An 18493-nucleotide genomic window follows, 5' to 3' on the forward strand; every position below is an offset into this window, starting at 1 on the left:
GTTTTTAATCAGTTTATTTATTTAAATCTAAAACTAATGTTGTAATGTATAAAGAGACTTGTATAATTAATTTGTAGAAAGAAACTGAATAAGCATACTTGTAATATATATTTTTAATTTTGATGATAAATAAGTTTATTTCGAAGATAATAAATGTATAATATGTCATTTATAAATAAAAAACTATCATAATTATACATCCACTTATTCAAAAAGTTACATTTTTAAAGTCTCTTATATTCTCTCTCCATTTCACAAACATAATATTTACATAACAAATTAAAATAAATATTCCCCTTCATTAAATAATTGAAAAAAAACTGTCAAATTTAAAATAAATAAATAAAGATCAATGAAGTTAGATTTTATCAATTTAATTTGTATGTTAAAATTTTATATAAAATAAAATAAAGTGTTAATATTTTTCATCAGGTTTGACAACTAAATAATATTTTTTTCGTATGACTTAATTTATAGTATGATAGAAATATTTAAAATATACGTAGATTTTATTAGTTCACAACCTATTTGTTAATAAAATAAATAGTGCAATATAAGAATATGAAAAAAAAAAGTAACTGTTATATATTCTTATCGATTTCCAACGTAATATAAAGTTAAATAAAAAAAAAATAGCATATACAAATATAACATAATCTAACTGTATTCCACAATTTTCTAATACACCTATAATAACGTATACATATTATCTTAATTTTGAATGAGAATTGAAAGTGGTCGATCCTCAAAGATTTAATTTAATTCTCTAATTAAAAATTTTGATCAAATTAAAAATTTGTTATATTTATTTAACATTTTAAATAGTTGACATTTAAAACTTCAAATAAATTTAATAAATTTAATTAAAATGATTAAATACATTTACTTTCAAACGAGACTAAAATTTCAAAAAAAAATTAATTTAAATTTTTATTACATGTTAAAAGATTAAAAATATATTAATCATTATTTAAAAGTTAAAAGAACTTGATAAATAATTTAAAAACATAAGGGTAATATTTATAATAAGATTATTATGAAGGATGGTGACTTGAAGTCCTCTTGTTTCTTGTTGCACTTCTAAAATAAATAAAAATATTATTACGGGTATACTATTATTATTATTAAAAAAAAATGTTTGCGTTTAATTTGGATAAACTTTTAACTTTTGAGTGATAATATCATATTAGAAAATAAGTTCAAATCCAATATATTCTTACAAAACTATATGTGTGTCTATGTTTCTCCTATTGTAAAATTATACACTCGTTGTGAACTAATATTAGATTAGTTTATTTTTACTTGTAACTCTTAGAAATTTTGTTACTTGTATCAGTCTTATTCTATAAATTATATTTAGATTGTTTGTGGTTAAATTTGTTTAAGAGTTGTTTTCTACATAAAATAAAATTCAATAAATATTGTCTTCATGAAAATAATATTAGAATTGTATTTATTTTGTTTTATTCTATTGAAATATAGGTTAACTTTATAACGTAATACATCTTTTCCGTGTGAACTCGAATTTATTAAGTGAACTCAAATTTATTAAGTGATCCAATTTCAGATTCTATTATATATTGTTAAGTATGCAAACTTTAACATCCATAAATTCAATATTTAGAGATTTTACTAGATTTCTTGTTGGGTTTAGGTTGTGCAATTTGGATCGGATTTTTAACAATTAAATCGCAAAATCCATCAAACAAGTGTGATAATGCCGCAGTATCTAGAATGTACAAATTGATATAACATTCAGGTCAAAAAAATATGATTGCATAATTCTACTCAAACCTCCATAGCAGAATTTTCCTTGTCTAAGAGGCCTTTTAGTTCCTTTACTCTTTGCCGGGTTAACGCTACACAATCCTGAAAAAACAGTATCATTATTTCACATTTTGCGGTAAATAATTCATGTCAGAATACTAAGTTATGTTTTAGAGATTTTAATGTACACTAATTAAATTTCCACTATCAAACAATTGTCATAACTTAAAACTCAGACTAACACTATAGAATGAATGAATATTGAGGAAAAAATTGAATCACAAAACTCGGTAAAACTAAACAGTGAAAGATGGTCTTTGGAGAAATATTGAACCTCAATAAGACAAGCGAGTCTTGTCAGATGGACCTCCACATCTTGTATTCATTTAAATTTGAAAGACTGACTTGAAACTTCAGAGTAATTACTTTAATTTTTCAAAAATTGATCACTAATGCATTCATATCAATGCTATAAGTAGCATACTTTTTTAATATCCTAAAAAAATGAGTAAACTACTAACCTGGATAGCAGAAGTATAGGCAAGAACGGGCCCACCGGGCTTGTAAAGAGATATTAGCTGGCCAGATGTATCCAAAACTATTGTCAAATGGGTTTCCACAATGGATTCTTCTTCTGCAGTAGGATCTGCCAAGATGTAATTCTTGTGAAGTATGCATGTTAATGAGAAGGGAATGCTTCTTAATGTAAGCTTCCTCTTTTCCTTATTGACTGGTTCCTGTGCTTGGTTTTGTCCATCTTCATCAGACACAAGTACTATCTTGCCATCATCATTCATGGCAACAGCAGGAATTTGCACTGTCAACGCAGAAATTCATAGACAAATTCATATGAAAAGTCAATCTTCTTTTTGTTCCTAAATTGCATGGTGTACAGTTTTCAAATGTGCATATCCTATTATTATGAAAAGGGGTCTAACAGATGCATAATATGACAAAATTACAGTGAAGATGAACTACTTACAATGAGACAAAGCAGCAACAGCAGAAAGTAATGCAGCGTCAAAAAGAGCACCATCAGCATCCAAACAATAAATATCCTGCATGATTAAAAAAGCCATTATTCTGCCATTCAATCAATTGATAACACAATCAGAGCAAACAAAGACAGTGTTCGTCACCTAATGTGATGTATTACACATTCATTGTAATAGAGCTATTGACACGAAGAGCAATAAAACTGAAGCTTTATTGACCGATAGGAAATATCTCCCTCTACTAGTCAAAATCCATTGTAAAGAAGAGAGCAGCCGAGTAGGAATATAATGAATTCCGTGTATTGTGTACACACACAAGCATTCTTATTTATAATGAAGAAATACAATAACAAGGAACACAATCAATATCTAGTAATCGAAAATATTTGGTGTAAGAAATTTCCCAATCAAATTATATATCATATCTCCCTATTTAATTTAATCTAATCATATCTCAAACATAATCAACTCATGTCATTGACATAATCTTCCCAAATCTCTAACTCCAAGAGGCTACAACCAACTCTAATACCAATTGATAAACATCCAAACATTTAAATACTCCACTCAGCATCACATTTTATTCATTGTGGGACCTAGACACCCCCATAATACCCATGCTACTGTAACTTTCTGTGGTTGATATACAAAACCGGGTAACCGCAAATCAATATAAAAGCTTACGAGGTAAGTCATCCATGCAGCTTTTCCACTAACCAGAGACAATTCTTTCAAATCAATCATTCTAGAACTGCAGAATAAAAGTATAGGTTACTTATTATTTGACACATCAAATAAACAATACAAATTATTGATCACCATAATGGTTGACGTTATATATGTTTGGATGGAGGGGTTTTTGAGGGAAAGGGAGGGTAAAGTCTTCAATTTTTATTAGAAGGTTTCATGATAATCTATTATTCCAAAGAAAATTATATTAGAGAGTGTTCACTTCAAACTAAAAGTTTACCATTCCTTGCTTAGCCTAAAAAATCATGTCCTAAACATACAATGAAATGAGACAGCAGGTGGGGTAAACCATAGAAATGATGAATTGAGGAAATTGTGTCTGATCAACTAAAACTTCAACCACAATACTTTCACCTAAATGTTTATAAACTCTTGGGATCACATTCAACATTCAAAATCCATGTACTTTCCAATAAGAATATCTCCAAAGATGTATAAATGGGTAGGCACGATTCTTTCTGCAAATCCTCTTCCAGAAAGGGGACATCTGTAGTGGACATACTATAGGGAAAGGAGGGTGGAATAACTTTGGTAGAATTTAAAAAATAAACTACAAGCATTCCCTTTAATTCCTTCAGTTTCTTATGGTTCTTTTATTATTGTGGTGGATAAAATGCTAGTTGGAGTGACTTTGATAAATTACTTTCTTTCATCATCTGAAACAAATGAACCTAACAAAGTGACGAAAAAGATTAAACATGCCTTGAAATGGTATCAGACAATTGCTTTGACACCACTGGTGATGCTTCAGCAGGCCTGCCAGGCCTAACAATTGGAGAACAGATTGGAGGCATGAAGAAATCAACAGCTGAAATAACAGAATTAACACATTATTTTTTTTTTTTTGTCATGTGACCAAAAGACTGAATAACTAACACAAGTGGCAATACCAACCTAGACAGCCCTCATCTGGTGACTCCAGGGAGGGTGTCATAACCTCCATTTTAATAGCAGTCAACATAGTCTGGGAAGAGATCAATTAGTAGATCATTCAATCCACCCCATAATAAAATCAATAACCCAGATTCACGGAAGATTTGATAAAAAAGACACAGGAAGAGTGACTAACAGTTGATCCAATCTTCACTAGAGCTGACCCATTAGCAGTGGAAACAGCACCTAATCAAATGAGTTAACCATCTGAGTTTTGCTTGAAGTGTGAATAATACAATATACCAAAGATTTTGAAGATTGTAAATTAGAAGAGAAAAAAAAAAACTAACCAAAAAAAATACTTGTTTCTCTGCTTTTTCCAAGTGGTCTACCATCAGGCCTTATTGATTCGGCAAGATGACGCTCAAAATAACGAAGTGGGAAAAGGCGTCTAAAGGCATCAACCTCCATCTCCGATGACAAGTCCTCAGAAGAATTTGGTAATCCCATCCCTTTTAAGTCTGTCAACATAAACAAAGCCAAGAGTGTAATAAAATTGAAAGAGTAACAGCTGCCAGAAATTGAAAAAAGGTATTAAGTTAAGTATCGAATATTGATACATTCTATTGATATTTCAATAGAGTATATTGATATTCCTATGAATTTCTGAATAGTATTTAAATCAACCATGTAGCTTTTAATCCTGAGATAAGTTTTTTCTTTCCTGTGATTGAGAAAAGAGAAACCACATGACATTATTTCTTCGCTCACTTTATAGATGAAAACGAAGATCGTATGTCTGAATAATTTATAATTTATGAAATGCAATATAAGAAAACTTGATAACTTATTTCATGTTACCAAACAAAATCCAAACCAAGATCTAAATGGTATGGCCGGTTCGATACCTGTTTAATGGGCATGCAATATTGCAGAACAACAACCGTGACAAGATACGATAATTAAGTTCTCTCACACATGATATGATAATTAAACTCTCCTATCACGATTTAAACTACCATGATAATAATACGATAATTAAAGTCTCCTATATACGATACAATTCACGATTTAACTACACGATTTAACTACAATGATAATAGAATAATTAAACTTTCCTATACACGATGGGATTCACGATTCAACTACCATAAGGACTTTTATGGGCACATTCTAGTCGGGGGACAACATTAACAATATTTTAAAAGGAGAACTAAATAGAATGCCATATTGGACCTACTACTAATAATAGAAGAACAGATAATTGATCACATACTATACGGTACGGGTGGCAAATTCAGCCCACCCCACTGCTGGCCCGCCAAATTCAGACCAGCAGGTCAGCCCACATGGAGAAAACGGATTGAAAACCCGCCAAATTCGGACCAGCGGATCAGCCCACATGGAGAAAACGGGTTGAAAAGCTAAGCCCGTCCCGAAACTGGGCGGATTGGCCTTCCAGCTTTCAATCTTTTTTTTGCAATGTATCTTCCAGTTTTGTATTTTTTGCCCAGTTTTGTTTGGCCCAGTTTGATTTTGCTGTTTTCGTGACCCAGTTTTTTTGTTTTTCCCTGCATCAATTCCTTAAAATAAAGTCTGCTAAAAGATTTTAATCCACTATTTTGAATTGAATCTCATGACCGAAAAACAAAACAAAACAAAAAAAGTCATACATCACATTTTATATATTTTCTGACTTGGGCTTAATCTAGAAAAAAAAATTGATATTCTCTCTCTAAAATTCAACCAAACATGTTTATATATTCATGTTTTCTACTTTTGTTGAAACATAAACAGACCCTAACATTCCGAATATAATTTCAAAGATTGAGTTACAACAGTCAATGAAGTAGGTTTCTAAGTTTCCAAGAATCAAATAGATTTTATGAATACATTGTGCTCTTGGATTGCAGCAATTGAACAAGCCACGACAAGAATCAGGGACCTGAAAGAAAAAAAAAAAAAAAACTATCGAACAAGCTAGCTCTCTCGTCTCATTTCATCTTTAAGCCATTTTTTATTTTAAGAGCCAAAATAACAACAATAGAAGCAAACCAGAGCAAGGCAAACAGAAACAGAATGCCAAACCAAAATCAGAAACAGAATAATGGATTTGTTCTCTATTGGTATTGATCCCGTAGAATCCAACCACTTCCATACACTTTTAGTTTCAAGAGATAAAAACGCCACCAACAATAGTTGACATGAAAAAACAGAACAGATATTTTCTGTTTTTGTTGAGTGAGTATTGATAAAATTTGCAGATAAAAAATAAAAAAACAAGACCAAGTCAAGGGAAAACAAACAATCTAGCCAAATGAAGTCAAAATCGAAAAAAACGAACCTGCTGTGCTATTCTGATTGACTTTGTCCTCTGCTCTGGTCTGAGAAGATGGGGTGGGTAGATTCTCCGCCGTTGCCGTTACCGTCGCCGGTCTGCAAGGTGGTGGGATTCGCCGCGATTCGTGTGCGCTTGCTCTCGTCTTGCCTCTCTATCAATACATGAGTTGACGCAGAAAAAGAACGAAAGTACTCTGTTGCAATCGAGATTGAGAGAGGGAGAGAGGGAGGGGAAATACATGGGCTTCAAAATTTTGGGCTGTGTGTACCAGCCGAAATAAACTAAGCCCAACATTTGAAATGAAAAATATTCAAAGATTATTTTGAGAATGGAACATCAGCAAAAGGCGGTATTTATAGAAAGAAAAAGAAAAGATGGACGGGTAAAATTAAAAGGTGGTGGAAAATTGGACGGTAATAATGTAATTAAATTTTAAAATTTCTGATATTTCTAACGGTAATACTCACCACCATAGTTACTCATCACCATAGTTATCTAACGATAAAATTTTAAGATTGTTTTAATCTTAACTTGAATTCACTTTTTAAAATAAAATAACGGTAAACATTTCACTTTTACACATTATATAAAACTTTATATGATATCTATATGATCAATTTTAAAATAATTATTTTTAAATTAATATTTAAAAATAATAATTAATTTTTAAAATATAAAAAATAAAATAATAATTAATCTTTTAAAAAAATCAATTTTAATATTGTATGATTAATTTTTAAAATAATAATTAAAGATAAAACTAAAATAATAAAATATGTAAAAAAAGTATTTTATATATATATATATAATTGAAATCACCAATGACATGCAACTATTGAAAAAAAATTTGAGATTAAAACAATGAATATGAATATATAACTTGATGTTGAAGTCCTCAAAAGTATTTATTGATTATTATTGACATTCATTTATTCCATATAAGGGTTGAAAATATTTCTAAGAACTTGAATTGCTTTTGGTTTAATACATTAGTTTGCTTAAATTTCCCCCGGTTTGAAAGAATATCTTTTTTTTATTATTAATTTAAAATAAATTATGGCAAACAAAACAATAATTATTTTAAAGTCAAAAATGAACTTTGAAACTAAAAAATACTTAAGAATTGAGGAACTTTGCAACACTTAAATAAATGGAAAAAATTAACATATTAGATATATTTAAATAGAGTTCGTGATTATAACACGTGTATAATAAAACTTTTGTTCGTTTAGAGTTGAAGGTGTATCGAAGTTCTTTTCTATGTTTGTACATTTACCTTCATTTGTCACAGTATTTTTCACCCATTTCTCCAAATGCGATTTTCCCACTCAAGAAATTCTCTTTATATATCTATAGATAATAAAAATACTTATATCTTTTAATTTTTTATATTTTTTAAAATTTGTAATTCGAAAGTTATTTTTAAATTGGATAAATATCTTCTAAAATACTTATTTCAAAAGGCATAAAATATACATTTTAAATTGTAGGAATAAACAAAAATATTTTATCCGACCGAATCCAATAATTACAAAAGAAAGATAGATTAATTTAAGTTGGATCAGTGAATAAAATAATAATAATTATTTTAATAAATAAAAAATATATTAATAATTAATAATTCTTTTATTATTGATTATTATAGTGATTAATATTTTTTTATTATTAATATTAATTTTAATGAAGTATTTTCTAATAATATATAAATATAAATATAATACAAATGCAAATGTTATTCTTTAGCAAAGGATTTTTGTATGGTGCATTGTTTAACTAAGTTAAAATATTAGGTAAGAAGATAAATAACAATTAAACTATTTTTTCTTTTTATTTTCTGTGATATTTAATTAGACTTTTTCTTACCATTAGAAAAATACCAATTATAATTATACTTTCTTAATTAATTCTCTCTCATGTATACTATTACTACTCTTTCTTTTACATTTTATCATTCCACATTCAATATTTAAAGACACATTAACCAAGCTATGACTTTTGACCCATTTTCGTAATAAAATATTTTATATTATTAGTTACAAAAAATTATAAGTACAACTTTTTTTAAATCATTATTGTAAAAAAATTAATAAATTTATTAAGTTATCATTTGAGACAATGTAGAGCTTGCTCTTACAATAAATTTTTGAATCACACAACACTTTATGATCAACTAATTATAATACAAAATCTCCTTAAATTTAATTTAAGTCACACAAACTATTTTTAGAAGACAATAACATACACATTTAATTTTTTCCAATTAATGTGTTGTAAAAGTGAGACAAACCCACGTTGGTAAAAACAGCATGTGATCGTAACCGTTTTCCATTGGCGCATAGATTTTAAATGCAGTGGGCGCTCATAGACAGTGGTTTAAATCCTCGACAAAAGCAAAACACAAAACAGAGAGTGTCTGTGTTAAATGTAAAACTAATTTTCTAACGCATAATTAATATATATTTAATTTTTAAAATCAATTAAAAATAATTAATTATTATTTTTACATCAAAGAATTAGTTCAACCGGAAATAAATTTTTCAACACATAACAAAACACACTCTTAAACAAATTTAATAACTAAAAACATATTTCACTTCCACTTAACATTGAACTTTATTGCTCAACGTGTTCATGTTCACTTAAATACCTAAATTTTACTTGTATCTATAATAAATTTAAACTTAAATTTCATTCATCGATTTCTAGCAAGATGTTTTATGAGATTTATTATATCGGGTCATGAATATCCATTTTTAAAGATTACTCCGTTAATAATTTTAATTTTATTTTTGTTTTATAGTTTTAAAGTAATTGTGTTAATATTATAATTTTTTTTTTGTTTTATAATCTAAAAATACAGTAAAAGTACAAGCACACACATGAGATAGAGGAAAACAAGTGGCTAATTGATGTATGGTCAACAGTTTTAAGCTTTGGCAGTATGCCAAAAAGACCTCTTTAAATTCCCATTTTCAATAAAAAATTCAAATACAGTTTATTGAAAGAATTTTTGTCTGAATCAGGGTCACATTCCAAATCAAAAAGTAGTTAAGATTTAAGTTCAGATTATTAAGCAAATTAATTATTTTTTTCTTCAATTGATCCACACAACTTGCAGGTATTCTCACCCTTCTGGATTATATTAGCTACTCAACAGTGTTGGTTTTTATTCTAATTTTTGTTCTAAATGACTCAAACAAAACATATTATCCATGTTTTTGTTTTTAGATTTCATGGCATAGTTTTGGTAATGTAGTAGCATTTTAATCTACACAGGAGAAATAATCACTTTTATATAACCAGAATTTATAAAATAGATAAGAAAATAAGGTTCAGAAGAAGACATAAAGATTAATGGAGGAGATGTTTTTGACCAATTAAAAAATACAGTGTGTTAAGAAATTCAAAAAGTGAACACTTTACCCACTGAATTCTGTTATTATAATATATAAAATATGAATATATTAAACAATAAAAAAAAATCTATATTTTTGTTTAGTAGAAGGGTTGGGTGTCGATGAACCCGATGTTGGAAGAAACAATGCCCAATAGTTGGTGGCGTTTGTTTCAACTGAGCCTGTTTTTTTCTCTGTATATATTACAACATCTCATCTCATCGCATCAAGCATTTGCAGTTTTCACAGTTTTTTTTTTTTTCTCCTTTCTGTTGCGAAAACAACAATAAAATTCACATGGTATTTGTTTTTTTGTTGTATGTTTTTATGATATAGACAACGTTAACGAACGTTGTGTTGTGGCAATGGTAACATGTGAGAATGTGGTTGTTTTGCAGATTGTGATGCCTCTGATGCTGTGTCCATGGTGGTCATTGGTGAAGCTGGGAACAGCACTGGTGTGTGAACCTTCGTCAACTTTGACAACGATTTTGTATCACGCCGAGTTGCTTCCCCGCAACCTTAACTTGGATCGATTAGTGCGACGTGAGTTTCTTCACCGAGAAAACCATTTCTTCCATTTTCTCACCACTGTGTTGAGGTGTGTCTGGTAGATACCATACCAACAATGAATGTGTCGGGTTCAGTATTAATGGAAGTGTTTGTAAGAGAAACTAAAAAAACAAAAATTAGTAAATTGTCTGGATGTAACGTAGAAATATTAAATATGTTTTTAATCTTTTTATTTTTAAGTATGGAATGGGTTTATCTTTAACATTTTAGTTTAATTTAATTTTAAATTTTAGAAATATGTAAATTTAATTTTTTTAACTAAATTTTATTAAATTTATTTGAAGTTTTAAATGTATTTTTATAATAATATTTGAGTTAATATTATAGTAATAATGTGTCAGACGGGATAAATAATTTAAATATTATCGTAAAATTTTAAAACATCAATTAATAAAATTTAGTCAAAAAAAACTAAATTACAGTAATAAAAAAAATTAAAATTAATTAATTTTAAATTTTCCTAAAACTTATAAAATTAGAATCATATTTAACTTGGATGAAAAACTTATTCTGGTATCATTAATCGGAAACTATTCTTTGACATGTCCAACTCTTATCTCTTCCACTAAGTTGATTCATCTTGGGAGAAGTAACGATGTTGAATTAAAGATCCAAGCTTGCATTGATTTCTGGGTTCTTGTTTTTCATTCTTCACGTGCATTGTGGATTTCGCCAAAGGAATATTCTTTTCTGTCAAAGTGACGAATTTTAATCAGTTTTTAGTACATTTTTACTATTGTTGGTTTAAACCATATATGTATTTTAAATTTCATATCATGTCAAGCAAATAGTAATTATATAAATTAAAAAAATTCTACAAGTTTAAAATAAATGTGCATTTAAAATTTTACGTCTATTGATACCTTATACTACTTACTTAGTATAATTAATTAAAAGCAAAACAATTAAAAATATCTTTTTGAATTGAATATTTTTTTCTTTATTACTCGTGAAAAAAATAAAGATAACGTGGAACTTACTATTTAATATGTTTAATTAAAAAGTAAAATAATTTAAAATGTATAAAGTATATTTAGTTTGAATTGAAATTTTTATTTGTTTATTACTCGTGAAAGATATGGGCATATTGTGACACTTATGTGTTTGTCCTTTTTGTCATACTCTTTTATTATGCTTTAAAATTTATTATTAATATTAGTTTTATTTTATACTATTTTAAATACAAATTTTTTATGTTTAAAAAATGGAAGAAGAAGCACGTCATATTTGTGGATCAGATTATAGAAAGAATACAACTTTATGAATCCCATTAACAGTCAACAGATATATATATATATATATATATATATATATATATATATATATATATATATAAACAAGGGTAAATTAAAAACATAATCTTTATAGACCAAATGAAATAATCCTTATGCAATTGTTATAAATATAAAAAGTTGAGCTTTAATTTGGTGCAGAAAGAACAAGACTGCATTGGGCTCAATTATCACAATGACAAGCCTTTCAGTCCGGGCCATTACTTCCTGCACTCCCATATTTTCTTGAAACACCTCATATTTGTTAAAATATCAATCATATTTCATGTTTTATTACTACATGTATTATTTTATCAAATAAATTTTCAAATTTATAATTCGAAATATACTCATGAATCTAGAAATACATTCAAATTATATAATTCAAAATATATTACTTTTTAAAATGTATTTTAAATTATACAACTTAAAATGTATTTCTAAAGTTCATAATGAATTATCTAAAATATATTTCTATAATACATTTTGAATTGCACAATCAAAAACATATTATTTTTTGAAAGCCATTCTATATTGTATAAATTTGAAATATACTTCCAAATCCAAAAACAATTTAAGTTTTTATTAAACTTTCGTTATGGGTAAAACAACCATTTCAGCTCACTTATGGGAGTGGAGAAAGAAAACATGGAAGTGCAGAAAGCAGCTTGAATCCATTTTATAGAGGACTAAACTTTGAAAATAGTTGAAGTCCTTATCTTGTTTTATGCGCTGATCTAGAATATTATATGATTAAATATTTTTTTTTCCCTTAATTTTTAGTAAATTTTAAAATTAGTTTATTTTGAAATTTTTTATTAATTTAGTCCTTCATCTTTTAAAATACGTGAATTTAGTCATTTTAATAAGATTTTGTTAGGTTTATTTGATATTTTGACGTATTTTAGGATTGCATTTGAGTTGTTTATAATGTTTGACACGTTTTTCTTTAATGTTAAGTCAAATACTATCATAAAATACGTTTGAAATATCAAATAAACTTAAAAAAATTTGATTAAAATGACTAAATCCACCTATTTTGAAAGATGAAGGACTAAATTAGTACAAAATTTTAAAATGGACTAATTTCAAAATTCACTGAAAATTAAGGAACCAATAACATATTTAACCCAATATTATATGCTAAATGAGCACTTAAATGACTTTTTACCAAAAAAAAAAAAAACACAATCTTCCCAATAAAAAATAATTTACAATTAATTAAAAAAGTCTCTAACTAAGCATAAGTAAGTCACTGTGAATTATTAGATGTGGTCAAATATTTGTTGATAATTTTGAAAGCTCCTTACTCACCAAGGAGTTGACTAAGTTGACTGATAAAACATACTTGAGACCATTCAATCTTCTGTAACAATATTGACATTTGTTGCCAAACATTCACATTATAAATTAAAATCTATAATTTAAAAAAAGCCACAAAAATACTTGGCTTGGGTGTCTTTTTTTTTTTACCTTACCTAAGATTGTGTTTAATTTTAGATTTTACTTGAGTTTACTTATAATAGACTTCAGCAAAATTTACTTTTAAGAGATTTATCATTTGTGAAATATATTTTCTTTATTTAAGAGATTTAACATCACCTGATTAAAATCTTGAAACTTAATATTTGTGAATTTTTATTTAATTTTTATTCAACTTTTTTATTTATATTCCCAAATTCTTAATGTTTATCACACTAAATAACATTAATTTAACAAAAATAACATTTTCAAGAAACTATACATTTTTAAGAATCTATTTTTTATCGAAAAATGTACATTATCTTAATTAAATCAGGTAATACGATAACAATCTTTAAGTAAAAATAACATAATACTCATTATTTCAAGAAATTTTACGTTAGTATTTTCAATAATATATATTTTTTCTCAATGCAACTAATTAACTATTAGAGTTCTCCTAATTTACTAATAAAAATGATTTTTTTACAAACTTTTTTTTAACAAAATTGACAAAATTACTAAACAGAATAATTTTTTTTATTTTCTTATGAAGTTATAGAAATAAAGTAATAAAATTTTAGGATTTTTATTTTACCAAGAATAGTTGTTTGTTAAAGTTGATCGTATAAAATTTTGTCAAAATATCATTTTTTTTTTACTAATTATCTAAAAAAATCGAGACGTTCTTTGATCTTTATAAACTCTAAAACATAACTTAAAATATTATCAATTAATATTCATTATATAATCAGTTTACCATTTTTAGCAGAAGTTGTTCCATTAAATGCTAGCACTCATTCATGTGACACACAATGAAAGCCATGATTTAACATGTTTACTCCAACAGAACCTCACAACAACGTACCCTCATATCATGCAAAAAAGTTTGCACGCTTTTGAGTTTTTTGCATCAGTTATGATCCTCATGTGTGACAAAAGCCTGAGTATTCTTGATCACCAAGCAAAGTGATCAAGTGAACATTAAAAAAGGAATCTAATAAGCATAGAAATTTTAGAATAAAAACAAGGATGAAGTCAAGGGTCACGCAAGTTGACTCCAATTTCTCTGTAAGAAGCAAAAACAAACTCATTCAATGTCACTTTGTAGCATCTTTTTTCCATGCTTTCTGAATATTATATTGATGAATTACTGAACAAGAAATAAACAACATTTGATTCAATGCATGAACATACCCTACCTGTTTGTTCCTGCCCCACATTTCTGGCCTCAAATTTACGCCAACTTTAACTTGTCATTGCTTGTGACATCTTTCATTATACATCACTTTCTCAATCCCTCCCTTTTGACAGCAGGCAATGATCATGTTAAAGAAAATCATCATCTTTTACATAATAGAAAATTGAAATTACCATTTTAAATAATAATGATGGGAAATAAAAATAAAATTTTACTTTTCATAACCATCTTTCCATGTCGGAGATCCTACATTGACGAGAGATAAGACAAGTTTATAGTATATAAGTAGGTGCAGACTTCACTTTACAAACTGATTTTATGAGGTTGAGTTAGGTTTGAAGTTCACTTCTTAATATGATATCGTGAATTTGAGTATATTTTAACGAGATTTGTTATCTATTAGACCTATTGTATCACTTCTCTATCAAAAAAAAAATTCATAACCAAAATGAAAAATAAAGCTGACTAATTAGCTCTTCGTAAGTTTTAAACTCTGACTAGTTTTAGACTATCGAGATTCATTTTTTGTTAGATCTATTGTGCCACCTCTGTGTCGAGAGACTTGTTCATGACCAAAAAGAAAATTAAAGTTAACTAATTAGCTCTTTGTAAGATCTATTATACATTTTCAATTCATGTATATCCTTATTTAATAAATGAGTGTGTGTGTGTGCTTAATTCATAAATCAATGAAGGATTATTAGATGTTTATTAATGGTACAAACATAGATTGGAACCATGTTAATCCTAATTGATGATGTTTATTATATGTACTGGTAAATCATTTTCAACACTGGTAACTGTCACACATACATAGAAGAAAAGTACCACTTCACAGAAGTTGTTTTTCCTTTCCCCTTTTCTTCTGCACATGCAATTTCTCAGAGTACTAAATTGACAGCTAATTTCCTAACTGTTTCTTTTTCTCTCATCCTCCATCTAACTGTCATGCAAGCTTCAAGTTAAGACCCTTTTTTCACCAATCTGCCACTATTTTTTGGCCTCAATTTTTTGTTTCTTGTTGAACAATCTTAGAACATCCAACGTTAGCTACATCGTACTAAACATATAACTCTCATAGTCATAACTTAGATTTCTCTCTATATAACCTTTCTATTGGTTTATGTTGCAGACTTAAGATACCCTTTTTCTCTCTAGATTTCCTAGCTCTTAGGATAATTTGTTGTGGTCTCTTTCTTAGTGTGGTTTCTGATTTTACCTCTTGTGATGAACCTCTCCATTTCTTTTCCTTGAGGCCTCCTCAATGCTGATTCTTGCGTAACTTGGTCTTCATATTCTATACTTTTTGTTATTTAACAAGAACACAGCATCTAAGATTCCAACAAAAGTCATTTTCCCTTTTCAGAAAACTTGGTCTTTTCAGATTCTAGGACACAAAAATGTTTCGGTGGCTATTGAAGCCCAGGTTCTATTCAAAATGGTACAACACTAACCTCAACTCTGCTACTTTTCCTCTTATTGGAACATTTTTATTTTCTTTCTGATTTTTGGTTGTATTTCACTTAAACAGCTTGTCTTACGTGAAGGCTTTGAAAATTCGGCTGGAGAGAATACAGAATAGGAAGAAAGCAGTGCTGAAGTTTTTGAAGAGTGACATCGCAGAGCTTCTTAGGATTGGCCTTGAATACGATGCATATACAAGGGTACAATTTGCATTATAGTTTTCAATTTTTGCATATGCAATCACTTTTCAACCAAGACTAAAAAAAATATTGGTTTAAGTCTTATATTGATCTCTTTTTGCATGAGATGTTGTATGCTGTTCAAATTACACCGGACTTTTATGGGTAAATGTTAGTTGTTAGTATTTTTAAGCGGAGAATTGAACTCATAACCTCTGTCACCCTTTCATCCAACTTTACTACTAAGTTATCTTATAACTCTTTACACCAAATGTTTGACTCTTTGTGTATGAAGCAGGCTAAAGGGCTTCTGTTAGAGCAGAAAATGTTATCATGCTATGAACTCGTTGAAAACTTTGTTGGATGCATATCAGATCATGTTGAAGACATAGCAAAGCAGAAGTATGTTTCTCTTCATATGCACAAGAAAATTGTTCTGTTTTCTTCACTTCTCATACATGCACAAAGTTAATGGCATTGAGGGGTTTATGAACTGAACATGAAACATAGAATTTAAATTAGATCTGTCTGTGTTTCAGTCATTTTTATTTTATGCATTAACAAGAGTTCATTCATGTTGATAATCTTTTAATTGAATCCCCTTGAACAGGGATTGCCCTGATGAATGCAAGGAAGCTGTGCCATCATTGATATATGCTGCTGCAAGATTTGGTGATCTCCCAGAATTGCTTGAGCTCAGAACATTATTTACCGAGAAATATGGGAATTCTCTTCAACCTTATATAAACAAAGAGGTAAATCAATGACTTCACTTCACCCTTATGACACATGCACATTCATAAATACATGTTCATTACTGAATTTTCTTATAGTAATCTTTTTGTTCTTAAAACTTAAACAATTACTTTCCTCAGTTTGTTGAGAGGCTGAGGCAAGATCCACCTACAACAGAAATGAAGATTGGACTGTTATATGATATAGCACAAGAATTCTACATAGAATGGAATGACAAGTCTCTGAGAGAAAGACTTCATATAGAAGTAAGTCTTTGTAGTCAATTACTATAGATAAGAGAGATTATTGTAGGGTTAAGTATGTTTTTTGTCCTTAAACTACTTAAACTATAACGCATAACGCGATTTTGGTTTTCGTAAAACTTGTGAACTGCACGTGTAGAGACGAAAACCAAAATCGTTTTATAGTTTAGGGACAAAAACACCGTAAAACATAAGATAAATTTATAATGGTTATGTTTTCAGGAGAAGCCTATTTGTGGAGAAGATTTCAATAGATCAAAAGCAAAGGAAAGAGAAGGAAGGAAAGATTTGAATGAGGAGTCATGGATTCATGAAAGAAGTAGCAGTGATGATGAAACAAGTCTTTCATCTAATGATGGTAGAAAGGATACTACTAGTTCAAGTTCATTGGGAAGCATATCTGAGGATGAAGTTGAAAAAATTGAAACCAACAAGCCAATTTCTTCCTATTGGCGCATTCCACCTCCCTACGTCAAACAAAAGACCAACAAAAGTGTTTCAAACAGAAAAACACATGCTGACACTGCAACAACACCAGATTCAGGAGGAATGAAATCAGACAGAAAAAAACATTATTCTTCTCAACAACCAGAACATGATTCTGAGCAAAACAGAAGGCGTAGAAGCTCACATGTCAGAGGAAAATCTCTTCCTTCTGAACCCAACACTGCAGTGGAATCATCAAAAGGGCATGTACGAACAATTTCCTTAGAATCTGGAATGCGGGGTGGTGCATGGCGTGTGCATCCGAATCTACCCGATTATGATGATTTGAGAGCTCGTCTTTTAGCTCTGCGACACAGATAAGGAACATGCAGCTTCACCACTATCATCACACCAGCACCAGAGAAAACATTCTCTTTCTCTTTCTCTTTGTTGTTTTGTTTATTCTTTAATGTTGGCAGTGACACGATTTCATGTGATCTATTCTGGGACACTTTTTATGTCGTGTCCTGTCTCAGCATCTGTAGACATATAAGATAGTTTCTTTGATTCATTGTTCCAGCTCTATTATTTCTATCTCTTTAACATGTTTAGGATTCAAATCACATTGTTGTTGTATATAAAACTCTAATGTTGTTAGGTTATAAACATCATCGAAATTTTAGAATTAATGTGCAACAACTATTTAAATGAGTTATTTACAATTTGTTTAAAATTTATAGATGTTATACATTATATTTTTATTTAAATTTATAATTAAAATTTATTGTTAAATATTAAA

The 18493-nt window shown here is 28.6% G+C and overlaps 2 protein-coding genes and 1 long non-coding RNA gene across 8 annotated transcripts; 2 read left to right on the forward strand and 1 right to left on the reverse strand.

Moving 5' to 3' along the window:
• Window positions 1-1674: 1674 nt before the first annotated feature.
• Window positions 1675-6999, reverse strand: LOC114166118 (uncharacterized). Of its 3 annotated transcripts, XM_028050789.2 has the most exons (10): window positions 6730-6999; window positions 5662-5956; window positions 4736-4906; window positions 4582-4631; window positions 4407-4476; window positions 4215-4320; window positions 3447-3513; window positions 2750-2825; window positions 2289-2584; window positions 1675-1869 (listed from the first exon to the last, which is right to left on the reverse strand). In XM_028050789.2, the coding sequence occupies exons 3-10, from the start codon at window positions 4893-4895 to the stop codon at window positions 1789-1791; spliced, it is 906 nt and encodes a 301-aa protein (XP_027906590.1). In that variant the 5' UTR covers window positions 4896-4906; window positions 5662-5956; window positions 6730-6999; the 3' UTR covers window positions 1675-1788. The 3 variants fall into 3 exon arrangements, with proteins under 3 accessions (XP_027906590.1, XP_027906589.1, XP_085523913.1); XM_028050788.2 differs by lacking the exon at window positions 5662-5956 and having other exon boundaries at window positions 6730-6997; XM_085667787.1 differs by lacking the exons at window positions 5662-5956; window positions 6730-6999 and adding an exon at window positions 5294-5617.
• A 3244-nt stretch (window positions 7000-10243) lies between these two features.
• Window positions 10244-10873, forward strand: LOC114165674 (uncharacterized). The gene is made up of 2 exons (XR_003599751.2): window positions 10244-10421; window positions 10520-10873. It is a non-coding gene; the product is annotated as an uncharacterized LOC114165674 (long non-coding RNA).
• Window positions 10874-15399: 4526 nt separating this feature from the next.
• LOC114166641 (uncharacterized) lies at window positions 15400-18265 on the forward strand. 4 transcript variants are annotated; one of them, XM_085667948.1, is made up of 7 exons: window positions 15400-15905; window positions 15994-16068; window positions 16159-16291; window positions 16566-16672; window positions 16881-17025; window positions 17146-17271; window positions 17491-18265. In XM_085667948.1, exons 2-7 carry the CDS (start codon window positions 16028-16030, stop codon window positions 18073-18075), a joined length of 1137 nt encoding a protein of 378 aa, XP_085524074.1. In that variant the 5' UTR covers window positions 15400-15905; window positions 15994-16027; the 3' UTR covers window positions 18076-18265. The 4 variants fall into 4 exon arrangements, with proteins under 4 accessions (XP_085524074.1, XP_027907195.1, XP_085524075.1 ...); XM_028051394.2 differs by having other exon boundaries at window positions 15403-16068; window positions 16569-16672; XM_085667949.1 differs by having other exon boundaries at window positions 15404-16068; window positions 16175-16291.
• Window positions 18266-18493: the final 228 nt, after the last annotated feature.

Source organism: Vigna unguiculata, chromosome 10 (genome assembly GCF_037176805.1).
Source record: "Vigna unguiculata cultivar grain cowpea cultivar isolate G323 ecotype 2 chromosome 10, ASM3717680v1, whole genome shotgun sequence".
In the NCBI taxonomy this organism is placed as follows: Eukaryota; Viridiplantae; Streptophyta; class Magnoliopsida; order Fabales; family Fabaceae; genus Vigna; species Vigna unguiculata.

What these genes read in the sequence shown, in the direction of transcription:
- LOC114166118 (XM_028050789.2), bottom strand. Translation starts at nt 4,895, where the DNA reads ATGGGATTACCAAATTCTTCTGAGGACTTGTCATCGGAGATGGAGGTT. An exon ending in CTGCATGGATGACTTACCTC is followed by an intron (nt 2,826 to 3,446) that starts GTAAGCTTTTAT and finishes TTAATCATGCAG; the next exon opens with GATATTTATTGTTTGGATGC. An exon ending in CCTATACTTCTGCTATCCAG is followed by an intron (nt 1,870 to 2,288) that starts GTTAGTAGTTTA and finishes CTGTTTTTTCAG; the next exon opens with GATTGTGTAGCGTTAACCCG.
- LOC114166641 (XM_085667948.1), top strand. Translation starts at nt 16,028, where the DNA reads ATGTTTCGGTGGCTATTGAAGCCCAGGTTCTATTCAAAATG. An exon ending in CCCAGGTTCTATTCAAAATG is followed by an intron (nt 16,069 to 16,158) that starts GTACAACACTAA and finishes TCACTTAAACAG; the next exon opens with CTTGTCTTACGTGAAGGCTT. An exon ending in AATACGATGCATATACAAGG is followed by an intron (nt 16,292 to 16,565) that starts GTACAATTTGCA and finishes TTGTGTATGAAG; the next exon opens with CAGGCTAAAGGGCTTCTGTT.